We start from the raw sequence: 15,800 nt of genomic DNA on the forward strand, positions 1-15,800 counted from the left end.
ACCGCCCAAAAAAATTTTAGGTTTCCAGTGTAATCAAAGAGTTTTGGCACAAGAACAAAAAAATGGTCACAAGGCACGCTCCCTATGTTCACAAGGATCACCCAAAAGTGGCCGATATATATAGCTGATTAAACTTGCCAAAACTAGCCGATGCATGTGATATAGACTTGTCAAAGAGCCGAAGCTAGACGATCCATTTTGCCGATAAAACTTATGTGATATAGACTTGTCAAAGAGCCGAAGCTAGACGATCCATTTTGCCGATAAAACTTGCCGACTACACCCTTGCCTCTAAGGGCATTAACCCGTTCATAAGTTAATAAAAAGGAGTAGTGTCGTAACAGTTTAACAGAGTATAAATTATGTAATGATATTGTATATTGACTACTATGTAAAAGTAGAATACAACATATCCTATATATAGATTTACACAAGAGAGTATATCAGTAGATGTCAGTAATCTAATCAAAGAAATATCAAGGATGTTAGGGCCTTTATTGTCTAACCTATGAATAATAATTCTAAAATTATAAATTTGTTCAAGACACAGTCTACAAGTAGAGAACATAAAAGGTCAAGCTAATAAAGCAACGATTCACACAAATCCCTTTAAAAAACGAAGAGGACCTTCAATTGTTTTTGTAATTTAATGTTTCGATATCAAAATGAGTTTCACTCCACAGTCTCCCCAAAAAAAGTGATATTCATACCACATATATTAATATATTTACCGCACAGTATAACTTTTGAAGTATATTATACAAGCCAATAAAATATACTAGTGTTAAATAAATCAAAAGTATGGTACGGGTATCTTCCTTCCACAAAGCCCTCATCCTTTTATCTCTATTTACTTTTTTTCTTTCTTTCTTTTCAGTATTGATAGAAGTTTCCATTTTTTTTTCTCATTTTTTATGGATTACTTTTTAATAAATAAAAAATAAAAAAAAAATTAAAGGGAAATGAATGCAATATACCGGTTCTTCTTTTCATGCTCTAGGTTCGATGCATGCCATATTGTGACATCCATAATTAAGGTATTAAATTTTAATTAATTTATTTATATAAAAACTTGAAATAAAAGTCTTTTTGTTAGTTATATTGATGATAAGTTGGAGGGTTAGTTTTGCCAAATAGCAGGAGGTAGTATATGTTAGTAAACAAGTCTGAAAGGTAGATTACAATTAGGGATCATATATAGGTCGGTTCCTATACGTAATCCCATAACTTAGCGCGCTCACGAGGTGTATATATATACCTCATTCGATAGATATATTACGTACAACAGCAAACACAAAACCCTAAGTATATAGAGAATAGAAGGCGTAAGATATTCCAGGAGAGGTCGAGGTGGTAGGATCATTGTACGTGAGTTTCGTCAGGATCATTCGGCTCATCTTTGCGTAAGGTAATATACGTTCTATCTCGAAGCTGTATATTCTTATGTATTAGGGACCGTAGAGTAGTAGATTGGTTGAGCTTTCAAACGATGAGTTAACAATCAGCTAGCTTAGTTGTTCCATAATGATCGACTTTTGTTTTTGAGTCGGGTTTAATTAGTCACGTTAATATGAAAAACATATACTGTTAGTCGCTTTATATATACGGTTGAACTATCTTTTTATAATCATGTGGAGTATTAGTCAGGTCGACTGATATATATGTTCTTATCAATGAATCGCGATTTTGTTTATAACTAGACACAGATGCTTATTTTGATCATAATATTCTATTGTGTGTGTATATATATATATGTAAGTTTGATGGATACAGAATGTTTAAGTCTTTAAATTAAGGAAGATTTATCTGCAGCAAATTTTGAGTCTTGTAGTTTAGCAATGGCTTCATGATCCGTAAACTTACGCATGGTAGTAGTAGTGGTAAAAGAGATGGAACTTCATACTAGTTTTTGTTTTATAAAATATAAAAGAGAAGTTTGAAGTTTGTATGTAGCAACACGTGTACTTCTTTTAGATTAGATTTTAATTATGAGCTAGCTTGTTTTAATAAAATGGTTAAATTAAGATACTGTTAATTAGAGCCGACATATATGTTTGCGTCGAGCGTTTTTGCAAGTTATTATATTTATATTTTATGTAAAGTAGAAGTGGATTTATTTGTGCATTTAAGAGTTGAGTCAGTTTAATTCACTAGTCACAAATTTTAATTAACTCAGAAACGGTGTATGTTAATTTTTATATATGATGTTCATGAGAGTTCAGTCTAATGCAAATAGATTTTTGGTTTTTTAAACGTGAGTTTTTAGGGGTAGTAAATGGTTAACTCGTTTGAGATGCTCAATCAATCAGTTATGGTTGGTAGTTGTAGTTGATAAAAGTTAGTAAGGAGTTATGTTATAATTTGTAGGAGTTTTATAGAGAAGACAGGAAAGCTAGGCAAGCATCATCAGGTGAGTTCATCAGATTTTCTTAAACTGGGATACATGCATAGTTTTGTAAAAGTGTAGTTATCATGCTTTTGTTTTGATTTACGGCAGTTGTGAATGCGTAGTTTATATTATCTTCTATTAACATGCAGTTTATTTGGAAGTTTATCTCTTACCATGATATTAGCAGTTGCAGTTTATTCTTTCCGCTTAATACGGAATGGCAGTTTAATACTTATGTCTTTTTAGATTGAGTGGCAGTTTATTATTTGTTCATATAATGATATTCGAGAACCAGTAAACTCTTAAATTAAACTAAACAAGAACAATAAACTTCTAATTAATATTCCACACCTCAAAATTCAGCCATAATATTCTATTTATACTAATTCTATAGCTTGGTTAACAAGCTAACTAAATAATGATAATAATAAATATATCAATAAAATACTTTCCTAATAATAATAATACTAATAAATAATAAATAATGTGGAGATGTATCATTAACACCGCCCCCAAACAACACCTTATCCTCAAGGTATTGCCATAAAAAGTTCTCTCTAGTAATTCCAGGATCCCAAATCTTGACTTGTAAATCCATAGCTTGCTGATCATAGTAAAATTGTAAAATAGACCCGATCATTGGGTTTGTCTTCCAACCATATCCTAAACTCCTGTTCAACACAACTTGGCGAGTGTTTTGAAGACTACTCCATAGATATATTAAGCTGCCACTTCAACTTCAACTTCATATCAGGTTTGAACATATCATGGTTCTGCCCTACAACTTGAAGTTTACTTCTGATAAAGATGTTTCCTTTCTGAGTAAAATTATTTCCAATAGCAGGTTGACTAGGGAAATCTTTTAGTATGGCAGCCTTACTGTTCTCAATAAACTTATTCTCTATATCTTCTGACACCACCATGATTTGTCCTATAAGAGCCACTTCTTCATTATGTGGAGCAACCATAAACTCAGTTGTACTACCACCATCTTCGCTATTTTCTTCCACTGTGATAGGTCTGGTAGGTACAAAATATAACTGAGTTTTCGTGAGAATATTTTCAGTCCCTTTTATTTTCTGACTGTAACGTTTCCCGTTCACACCTTTCAGCAATAGCAAGTTGGTCTCGGATGTCCCATATATTCATCAGTATACTTTGTTGAACTATTGCCATTCTTTGTTCAGATCTCAACACCTCCTTTTGGATCTTGTGAAAAGTGTGCATACTAGCTCGATGTTCTTCCATTATCTTGGACCGAAGATACGCCATTGATTCAAGCAATTAAAAATAAATAAATCTTTCTAATTCCGTGCTGTGAGCAGTGACGATGATTAGTAAATGCAACAGTGTTTCCGACGATGAACAGTACCCCCATGAACAATGGTTTGAAAAGTGTTTTTTTGTGTGGATATCACAGGTTGCAAGATCGATGCTCTGATACCAATTGATACGAAACAATGCCTTGTATCAAATGATAAGAACAATAACAAAGATAGGTTGCTATTCGAGAACCAGTAAACTCCCAAATTAAACTAAACAAAAACAATAAACTTTTGATTAATATTGCACACCTCAAAATTACAGCCCTAATATTTTATTTATACTAATTCTATAGCTTGGTTAACAAGCTAACTAAATAATAATAATAATAAATATATCAATATAATACCTTCCTAATAATAATAATAATAATAAATACGAGTAATAAATAATGTGGAGACGTATCACCATATGCCACATTGCCACCATTCACGAAGTGGATGTTTGTGGTGGGCAGTAGAGTACTAGTGAAGTCATGACACTTATAGAATCAAATGATGAGATTAGAAAAGAAAATGCGTGAATTACACTTGTCATGTTTTAAGGTTTTTAGTATGATTATTAGTTTGTTTATTAAAAAGATTATCATTTATCTTTTATGTATATCATTATTATGAAATTAAATGTTAAATATAATGTATACTATATTAAAAATAAAAACAGACCTCTATTTAAAGTTACATGGAAAATTGTTTAAAATAGCTGTAATGATTAAATTACATTATCAGTAATTTATCTTTTAAAATATCTCCATTAACCCTTCAAATCAATTATCAACATCACTCGACGTCGCCTCTACCACTAACAGTCACCCCACCATAACACCGTTGCCGCCATGACCGCTGTCGCATTATGGCGGTTTTGTGCTAGTATATTTATATCTAAATATACTAATATTATTTATTTTAATATATAAATATTTTTAAATTAGGAAATTATTATGTATTACTATCCTACACGAATACGTATGATAATATTGTGGCCCTATAAAGATACAAGGTAAATCTAGCAACATATAACCTACACAAATACGATATGCAGAGTTGTAACGCGACAAAGTAATAACTTAAAATCTGTAGGACTGATTTTCTGTTTTCGTCACGGTTTGAGGCCAGTAATTCTCATCTTAAGTTTAACACAGATTACATGTTTAATATGTACTTATGTTTGATTGACTTTAACAATGTGTGTTTGAGATAATTCTCATCTTAAATTTAAGACTTCATGAAAATTACTCAAAGTTCTCCCCTTTAAGACTTAACTTTGTTAGGAAATCCCAAGATATATGCAGCTTACCGGGAAAAAAAATTCAAGTATTTTGTATAATAAATTAATTAGGCGATAAATAAACTTTGTATTCTAAACCATCATTAAGTAACAAGCGTTTTTTGTATACAAATGTTTTAAGTGCTTTAGATTTTGATAATCAAGTTCTATCATCTTGAGTATATACAAATTGAAGTTGTTGCCTTCACATCCAAACATGTATCATTTTCGACGGCCACAGCATAAGGTACATCAAACTTTTCTTTCTGATCTTTTTATTCTTTCTATACATAATTACGCCGCTCTTAAATACCGATTGAAATTTATTAAGTTTTTTGAAAACCAAAGTATTTTTAGATGGAGTGGGGTGATCTTATAGTGTTAGGCGACTTTTGACAAGTGTATTTAGCTAATTGGTTGGGGGTGATAAAGTAAGAGAGAGAGAGAGGGTTTATAGGGATAGTCAAGATATGTTTTAGGCGATAGGCAGAAGTCGCCAAAGAAAATTTTTTTGCCAAGTTGCTAGATGGGGGTGGTGTTTTAAGCGATGAGATAGGCGACTAAGAGGTGGGTTCGCCCCACTCCCTTTAGTCTAACTACTAATGTCTCAATTTTCAAGGCCGCAACTCGTCAAAACAACTGAAAATAGCCCTCTCATTAAACCATGATTTTTGTTTTTTGAAACGCACTGCTGACTGCACCCATCACAACTTTTTTTAATCCTTTAAAAAATAAAAAAAAAGAGGTACACGTACCACTAAGAAAAGTACCCAAGAAACAATTTGTGTGTGTTTGTTTGTTTGATTAAAGTTTGTGTGTTATGATGTAAACAGAGAAACCCACATTGTTTTAAGCAAGTTTGGGTACCGATTCAACGTTCACCCCCTGCTTTCACTGTCTCAAACACCATGGTATGAACACTGAATCCTCCTGTTGCATTTTACTTCAATTAATACATGTACTTTTAGAAAGATTTCAATAATATATTTGTATCTGTATGTTTTTATTATTTTATAAGCGGCAGTTGGGGTCTTTATTTTTCAATATGGGATTAGCCCAATTCGTAGAGGCTTTTGCCTCTTGAGGTAGATATTGTTATTTGAAATCCAATTGTGGAAAGTTTAGGTGATAATTAACTTCTTTTTATATATTGTAAAGCTTTGGAAGCAATTGGCACTAATTTATTGAATCTTAAGAGGGTGTTAGGTGTTAGCATTTTGAAATAGGTTGTTTGGTTATGGTGTTTTGCCAAACGAAAAACAATTAGAAAAAGCGTTTGGCAAAACAATTCTCAAAAGTAATTATCGTTCTCTTAGAGGGAACGCATTTTGAAAAAAAACATATGAAAACGCTGTTTAGCCAGCTCCGCAGACCCCAAACATGATACACCCCGTATGAGAACTTGAGGCGAGAATTAAACTTGTCTTTTTATATGTGTGTTTGACTTAGAAGTAAACCATGGTTTTAAGTTGTAACTTCAGGGGACATATGCATGTCAATGAATTACGCTTGTCATGTTTTTTCCAATTATATGTATGGAACTCTCAAAACCTCTATTGTATGTAAAAACCATTTAATTTTATCTATTATACGTATCCGGTTACCTTTTGGTCCAACAACAATTATTTATGCTGACGTGGCCGCTCAGTTGCCACATCATCAGCAACCAAAAACGGTGACACATTAGTGGTTTACAAGTTATTAGAGGTCAGTCAGGTCACATACATGCTATCGGAAAATTTGAATGTTTGATGCATTACAATAGAAGTTTTGAGATGGAGTTGTTGGATGCATTTGTCTCTTAACTTTAAAGGGGTCAAAATGAAAGATGGTTATGAACGATGTTAAATTGATTAATCTTCAAAGCCCTCAAAATTAGAGTATGAGGATTATTTTTAGAGTATGATGATATTTTTGGTTGGATATATTATATATAAGGAGTGATTTGCTATTAGTGCTATTTCTACTCTATTAATGTTAACAGGTGATATCCCGTTTGGTCACTTACCTCTTAGCCTCTCCTGTTCTTTTCCCGTTTGGTCAGAAGTCCTTATGGAAGCAGTCTCTACCTTTACGTAGAGACATGACTCTCTATATCTTACCTCCGTCATATCCCGCTTACGCAGGGATTGGGATTTGGGACTACTGTTGTACATTGTTACTGTTTGAAAAGTTGTAGTACTAGAAAAAGCATAACTTAATCGTGATTATAAAAGTTGTAGTTCTAGAAAAAGTATTTTTGTTTGTAGTGATGTCGAGTATTGAACATGGAGTACTATAAAATGAACTGGATGGTTTATAAGACGGTCTTTCGAACCATAAAAAAATGATGCTAAGCATTGGTTGGCACTATTAACGACTCATAGTTGTAAGAAAAGTGGTAGAGATGGTAGAGTTGTAGGATGGCAATTTCTGATGCTGTGTGAGTGAATTATATGTTTAAAGCTGTCCAACTAACAACCTTCTTTTCAATATGAACTTTTCAGGACTCTTTTAATTTGACAAAGGAAGGAGATTTATGGTCTGATGATGAGCTTAATAGTGAAGTAAATGGAACCTGTGTTTCCCTTCGAAACTTGGAACTAATAGGAACTTCAAATCAAGAAGAGAACCTGATCACAATCGATATCCTCCCAGATGAAATGCATGAGAAAATCCTATCCTGCCTCCCTTTATCAGCAATAATTAAAGCTTCTTGTGTATGTAAAAACTGGAACCATATTATCAACTCAAAGGAATTCATCCTAAATGATGCCGCTCTCTGGTCAGAAAAAACCTGGTACTTCATGTTCACTAGCTCGGTTAAGCCTGTGGGATATCTTTATGACTCGAGTATGCGAAAATGGTACAACCACAAGCTCCCATTCATGGTACATCCCACATGGGACGTTGCTCCATCACGTGGCCTTGTATGCTTTATGGATCATGTAGCCAACAAGGAGATATACATTTGTAATCCCATAACACTCGATTATAAGGTTATTAAAATCCCAACATACCCGGGTCTCCCAAAATATAGCACGTTGGCATTCTCTGTTGACCAGTTAAAGTTAAAATACACGATATCCATCGTTCGGTCAACAAAAGCTTGGAATGACCTTTCCTTGTGGGATCTCTCAATCCATGTTTACAATTCAAATGATAAGATATGGTTACCCCCTGTGAGGGGAAAAACAAAAGGGTGGAAACCAGGGAAAATAAGTGTAATTTGTGATAACATTTTGTACATTTTGGTCTTATGCTTGAGACGTTGGGATGAAATTGTTCCGCACAGGGTTATCACTTACAATCTTGATAACACTGAACCCTGGATTGGTGTTTTGGATGATGAATCCCTAATATCACTACCTTGTGCGCTTTCGCATGTGAGGTTGATGAATGTAAAGAAAAAGCTTGTGCTTGTTGGTAGCATAGAGACACCAGATAGTCCTTGGAAAATAGAGGGTGTTGGCGTATGGGTTCTCGATGGGAGGGTGTGGACAGAAGTTACCCGAATGCCCCGTGAATATGTTGTGGGTTTAGGGAAATTAGGCGACGTTTTTGCTAGCACCGGAAGCGGGGATATGATATACATACAGAGTTACAGAGGAACAGCTTTGGTTGTATTTGATATGGTTACTAGGGAGTGGTTTTGGTCTCGCAAGTGTCGGATGCATAAGAATAAGAAGTTTCCGCGTGAAAACCTTTCAGGATTTTGCTTCGAGCCAGCATTGCTCCAGTTCATTAAATAAGTAACCAAGTAATGGTTTTTGTTACTTAAGTTGAAATGGTTCTTGTTGCCAGGTGGAAATGGTTTTTTATTGCAAAGTAAATATGGTGTTTTGCCAAGGTTATATACACAATTAGAAATATACTTTTACATCCATTTATCCATATGAATACAAACAAAAAATTACAAACCATATGAATTCAAACGAAAAAATTACAAAAATGCTTTCTCAAATTTAAATAACAACCTACATATTTTTATTTAGAACGGCAGAAAAATTATATTAATAATACATCTAACAAGATGCTAGATGCGAGAGTACAATTACAATATCATAACAACCTACATATTATTATTCACCCAAACTTAATCAATTGAAAATTTTACAAAGTGATTCATTACCTAACAAATAATTGCATTGCGCTTCAGAAATGTTTTAAGTTGATGGACGCATTTGTGTTAATATGAAAGAATGAATTTGGTTTTATATTTTAGGGATAATGACATCAGAATGTAACCAACTATAACCAAAAGGTTATGTAATGTAACAAACTACTAGACTAGCTATGTAATGTAACCACCTTTACTTTTTGGGTTATGTAATGTAAGCAACCGGATAGAAAACAAGTTGCCGGTTACCACTTTCATTTTTATTCTTTTTTTATTGGGATAATGGTAACGGAATGTAACCAACTATGACCAAAAGGTTATGTGTAATGTAACTAACAACTCGTCTAGCTATGTAGTGTAACCACCTTTGCTTTTTGGGTTATGTAATGTAAGAAACCGGATGGAAAACAAGTTGCCAATTACCACTTTCATTATATATAACAATTATAGAATATACGCCTCTTCTCTTTATCTCTTTCTTTTTTCACTTTCACTTCCGGTCACAACAATCACTCTTCAGCCACCATTACCACCGGTTTTGATTTTGAAGATTCGATACGGCGGTTTTGATTTTGAAGAGTCCGACAACAAGCAACCTCTCTTTTCTATCAATTTGAGTTTGAAGATTTGTGGGTTTTATTGTGAAATCCAATAAAGCAAAACCCATTGACATATCTGATCATGGTATATTGTGGTGATTAATATTATAGAATGAATCGACATGGTGAAACCATTTGTCTACGATGACGAAGGAGAAATTTATATAGATATAGATATATAGTGATAGATAGAAGATGATATATTGATTGACGATATGATGAATCAGGTGGGTTAATATATTTGGGTTTAGATTCTCATTTTGGGTTGTGTTGCATAGTCCATGTGATGAAATGAAAAAGATAAAAGAAGCAAAAGAAATGAATAATTTTATAATTTTATTTTTGTTTGTGGAATTACAAAGGTGGTTACACTACATATCTAGTTGAGTAGTTGGTTACATTCCGGTGTCATTTTTCTTAACTTTATTTTTGGCTTAACCGAATGGAAACTTGCAATAGCAGGTAACTTACATGACATAACCCAAAAAATAAAGGTGGTTACACTATATAGCTAGTTAAGTAGTTAGTTATATTACATAACCTTTTGGTCATAGTTGGTTACACTTCGGTGTCATAATATAGAAATATAGAAAAAAGTAGTCATACTTTTGTAGAATAAGTGTTGCTGCTAATTTTGGGGAGATTTTGTAGTTAAATAGGTTGCCATTTAAGGATTTCTTTTAAATCCATAATGAAAGGATAATTTTGGAAAGCAGTTAAAATAAATAGACATTAAACAAAATTGTTTAAATCCAAAGGAAATATTTCATACATATGCTTACAAGTTATTGTCGTGCTTTCTTGTCGTCTAAATAGATAAAAATTATGAAAGCTCAACGATTTTTGATCATTTTCTTTTTTGACATTTATCAGGCACTGCATTTTCCGGATTCTCATTGCGAGTTTCACTTTTTGACTTCAAAGGGGAGCAGGTACCTGTGTTAATTTCACCATTGCTATCGTCGTCTAAGCCATTACAATTATCATCATCATCATCTTCACCGCTATCTTCTGAGTCGGAGTCACTACTACTAGCATCCAGAGAGATGACTGTCTGAGAACCAGCCCTCGCTGATTCAGCAGCAGCAATTGCCTCGGGGGTGTTTAGCTTAGCAACACCTAGTATTAGATCCTACGAGGTCCCGTGAACATTAACTTATAATCTGAAATATAACATGCATCTGTTACAGAAATCGAACCCATGAAAGAAAGAACAATAAAACATGGTGTAAACACTATTGAAGAGCGATTCACTTTCCAGACCACGATATTTGGCTTTTCACCAAACCATAATTTGAATATTTATTTCTTGAAGAGGATAGAACAATCCTTACACAGGTTGCAGGGTGATTAAAGTTAGACGTCACAAAGCTAACAGGATGATTTGTGTTAATTCATGGTGTTAACTTTCAATTTCCAATATAAATCTGTTTGTACACCTAATCGCATCGGGATTAAGAAGGGGTTCTTATAGGGTTTGGACTATTTGTTGGCGATTCCCTTATGGTAGAGAGTAAGTCTCTTTACGCCAATTAGCCATGATTGTTAGCCAATTTAGGGTTGTGTTCTTTATTTCGGTATATGCGTGAATGAAAAAGTAGATGATCCCTTGTGCACTCTTTTGGAGTCGTCTTTATAGGGGGATTTTGGAGAGAAACTTGTCAAGCCCCCTTTTTTCGTGATTTTTAGGGATAGATTTAACTTCCCAAATTAATTGGAACCGAACGTCCTTATTTTAGGGAGGAAGAGATTTAGGCAATCTCTTCTTTATTCGAGTATTATTTACAGTCGGACGCTTTTCACACGCAGGTTCTTTCGTAGCGCTGCGGGTTAGCATTTGTTTGTTTGTCAGGCCCTTCGTAGCGTAGCATGGATACGCCATCAAGCCCCCCAGTCCAAGGGGATGGTTTTTGCCAAATAGACATTCCCTTGGACTATATTCGAAATGTACTGCATAATGAAAGGACATGTTGCAGTTAATGGGGACCAAAAAGTCACTGCACGTATCCCTAGCTGTTTGATCGACGGTTGGGACGTTTACTCTTCTGTGCCAAAACAGTCTTCTGCACAGGAGTATTTATTGTTTTAAATGAACTTCTGCCCTTTAGTATTTTCACTGCTCCTTCCCTATAGGTCACTATTTCCACTTTGTCTTTCACATACTCCCATCTCGTTTCATTTTCTTCAAAAATCTCCATTTTTTGTTTTTCTCACCAAATTCTAGAGCCATGTCAAAGAGAAAGGTTACCGATATTGATGATGACGCCGTTTCGAACAAAGGGAAGGGTCTTGCTGCGTTTCCTCCCATCTCCTTTTCTGGTGATTCTTCTTGAAAGTTCATGGAGGAAGAACTCTTGTCTGATAACATGAGTGAACGAAAAAATCTCCTGGTCCATGGGATGTGTCGAGAATATGAGTATTCTCAGGATATGTCGAAGGAATCGCAGCTTGTTATAACTAGTTTATTTGACCGGGTCGCCTACTTGGAGAAGCACTTGTCTGAGCAGGATGTGGAGATGAAGGTGTTACGAGCGGGTTTGAAGAGGCGTCATGATGAGCTTTTGGAAAAGGATCTGGACAATGTTGAACTTCGCCGAGAGGTAAAAGTGTTTTTGAAAGAAGTAATTCCCCATATTTGTGAAACTCTTGCTCTAGGGCCAGAGGCTGTTGCTTTAGTTGATGCCGTGGTGAATGCTTCGAAGAAGAAAGGGATAGATTTTGTTCAGCATTCCGATCAATCTCCTGAATATCTCCAGGCTAAACAGGCGTTCGACGAAGCCATCTCAAAGTTGGCGAATTACCAGAGTAACTATGTTCATGATCTCACCCACCTGCACAATACTGGGGCGCATAGTTTCCTGGTCGTGAAACCCCGGTTTGGTTAACTGTAATAAATATTTTTAAGACTTATTTTGATATGTACCTTTTAATCTGTTTTGATGTCAAACTATGATACCCATATGCATAATTAACAGACAATTTAGTTGCTTATTTTGCTTATGGTATGTTTTTATATGACTATATTCTGCGTGCTTATAAAAATCATGTTATAGCAAATTTAGCCATTATTGGCTTGAAGATTAATTTTTAGAAGTAGTTAAAACTTGCTTCTCTTACGTGATTACGTGTATAAGGTTAGCTTATTCAGGCGTCCTTGTTAGCTTGTTCCCTTTTTACGAGGGTAGCGACCCCCCCAAGGCGAATATCAGCTTGACGCTTTTGCCCCAGCCGTACGGGACTTTTTGCGGTTTTTATGATATATATATATATGGCCATTTTATATATATATATTTTGTTTGCACTTTCCCATAGGGTGTTGATGCTTGGATGAGGCATTTGGCCAAATGTATGTATGAGCAGAATTATGAATAGGCTTTTGTATTTAGTACTACATATATGTTAAAAGGGGAAGGAATTCTAACAGTGGAATTTTCGCAAGTTCGAGTCATTCCACGTTCTGTCAACCGGTGCGCCTTCGGGTGTTTCTAGTTCGTATGCTCCTTTTCCAAATGCTCTCCTCACCCTGTATGGACCCTCCCAAGTAGGTCTCATTTTTCCGGTGTATTCTTTTTCGCTCGTGCTATTCAACCGCAGCACGTAGTCACCAACTTTGAATGTTGTTGGGTTTACCCTTTTGTTGTAATACCCTTCAATCTTCTTTTTGAATGCAGCTTCTCTGATGGCGGCGATTTCCCGGTTTTCTTCCAGCAAGTCCAGATCTATCCTTAGTTCGTCTTCGTTCCCTTCGGTGTTTATCATCCTGTGAGTAGAGACTTGGAATTCCGCTGGGACGACAGCCTCCGTTCCGAATGCTAGACTAAAAGGGGTTTCTCCGTTGCTTCGTTTCGGCATCGTCCTGTTGGCCCATAAAACTAATGGTAGTTCATCTATCCATCCTTTGTGGTTTCGTCCTAAGCGTTTCTCCATTCCTTTAATTATTTCCCTGTTGGTCACCTCTACCTGTCCGTTCCTTTGGGGATGGTAAACGGATGTGAAGGATTGTTGAATCTGCAATTGCTTGCAGAATTCTGGAAAAACGCCTTTGGCAAATTGTGGGCCATTATCTGAGACAATTGTGTGAGGTATTCCAAATCTGCATATGATGTGTTCCCACACAAACTTCTTCATCTGGTCTCCGTTTGTCGTGGCCAGCGGTTTTGCCTCTACCCACTTAGTGAAGTAATCGATGGCGACAACCAGAAATTTTTTCTTGTTTTGGGCTTCGGGAAGAGGCCCGACAATATTGATGCCCCATTTTATGAAGGGCCATGCCGATGTGACGGAGGTCATATCATTCTTAGGTTGTCTTGGGACGTTGGCACATATCTGACAGGACTCGCAATTCTTTAATAATGCTGTGGAGTCCTGATGCATTGTCGGCCAAAAATACCCTAGCCTCATGGCTTCCGTTACAACAGATCTTGCTCCTGCGTGTGCTCCGCAAATTCCTTCGTGTATCTCTCTGATGATCATTTCTGCTTGGTTTGGACCTACGCATCGGAGCCACGGCGTCACGAAGCCTTTTTTGTACAGTTTTATATTGCGGGGCTTTCACCCTTATCTTTCGGGCTCCGTCTTTGTCTGCGGGGAGTATTCCGCTTATTAGGTACTCGTAAATGGGGGTCATCCAATTTTTGCCCTCTTCTTCCACAAGATCGGAGACTTGTTTTTCTTCAATCGATCTTTCTTTGAGGACTTCTACCAGTACCTGTTTCCCTAGGTGTCCGAATGTAAGTGAAGCTAGCTTGCTCAAGGCGTCTGCTTTTTTGTTTTGATTTCTTCGAATGTGCTCTACTTTGAAGTGACTGAAGCATTCCATCAGTTCCTGTACCTTTCGTAGGTATAGTTTCGTAGTGCTCTGCTTGGCTTCGTAGTCCCTTTTTACTTGGTTTGCAACTAATTGAGAGTCGACATATACCCGTAGGTTGCGGATCTTCATGTCTCTGGCGATCCGAAGTCCTGCTAGCAATGCCTCGTACTCAGCTTCGTTATTTGTTACTCCAAACTTGAATCTCGGGGCATAGGTAAATTCTTTGCCTTCGGGACTGACCAGCATTAGACCCGCTCCACAGCCATCAGAGCTTGCGGCCCAATCAGTATATAATTTCCATACATCGTTTTCGACGTTCCCTAATACTTCTAGTGACATGGAGTGTGCCATCGAGTTTTCGCCTTCGTGGACTTCGCTAATGAAGTCACCCAACACTTGCCCTTTAATTGCATTCCTGGCGCTGAACTCAATGTCATGCTCTCCCAATTCGATGGCCCACTTGGCCACACGGCCCAACTTCTCTGGCTTAAGTAAGATCTGCCTTATTGGCTTATCAGATAATACCACGATGGGATGTGCCTGAAAGTACCTTCGCAACCTACGTGCTGCGTGAACGAGGGCCAAGGTTAGTTTTTCTAACTCGGGTTAGTTGGTTTCTGCACCTTGCAGGACCCTGCTCACGAAGTAAATGGGTATCTGTTGTTTATCCCTTTCTGCCACAAGCACAACGCTGACGCATTCAGGGGAGGCGGCCAGATATACGTATAGTATTTCCTTTGGCTTTGGGGTTGTTAGCGTTGGCAGGTCCGCAATATATTTCCTCATCTGTTCCAGAGCTCTCCCGCTTCTTTTGTCCATGTGAAGTCCTTATTCTTGAGGCATCCCTTTAACACCTTGAAAAAGGGTAATTGTTTGTCGGCCCCGCGCGAGAGGAAGCGACTAAGGGCGGCAAGTTTGCCATTCAGGCTTTGGGCTTCTTTGATCGTCCTTGGTGCCGAAATTTTCTTTAACTTATTTATCTTGGAGGGATGCCTTTGTTACTTACATAATATCCTAAGAACTTGCCTTCCTCCACTCTAAACGAACACTTTTTGGGATTGAGTTTCATGTTGATTTTCCTGAGGTTCCCGAAGGTTTCCAGGATATCCTCGATGAGTCCCTTCTCATCCCTGCTTTTGATAACCATGTCATCGACGTACGCTTCTAGGTTCCTTCCTATTTGTGTAGCGAAAGCCTTGTCGACTAATCTTTGGTACGTAGCTCCTGCGTTTTTAAGGCCAAAGGGCATTTTTCGGTAACAATAGGTCTCCTTACTGGTGTAGAAGGTTGTCTTGTCTTCATCTTCCTCTGCCA

At 36.5% G+C, this 15,800-nt stretch overlaps 1 protein-coding gene across 1 annotated transcript; it reads left to right on the plus strand.

The window, feature by feature from the left end:
* The first annotated feature begins 5,195 nt into the window (after positions 1–5,195).
* LOC122601172 (F-box/kelch-repeat protein At3g61590-like) lies at positions 5,196–8,709 on the plus strand. The gene is made up of 5 exons (XM_043773939.1): positions 5,196–5,225; positions 5,812–5,889; positions 6,963–7,128; positions 7,228–7,250; positions 7,465–8,709. Exons 1-5 carry the CDS (start codon positions 5,196–5,198, stop codon positions 8,707–8,709), a joined length of 1,542 nt encoding a protein of 513 aa, XP_043629874.1.
* Positions 8,710–15,800: the final 7,091 nt, after the last annotated feature.

This window comes from Erigeron canadensis, chromosome 5, assembly GCF_010389155.1.
Source record: "Erigeron canadensis isolate Cc75 chromosome 5, C_canadensis_v1, whole genome shotgun sequence".
In the NCBI taxonomy this organism is placed as follows: domain Eukaryota; kingdom Viridiplantae; phylum Streptophyta; class Magnoliopsida; order Asterales; family Asteraceae; genus Erigeron; species Erigeron canadensis.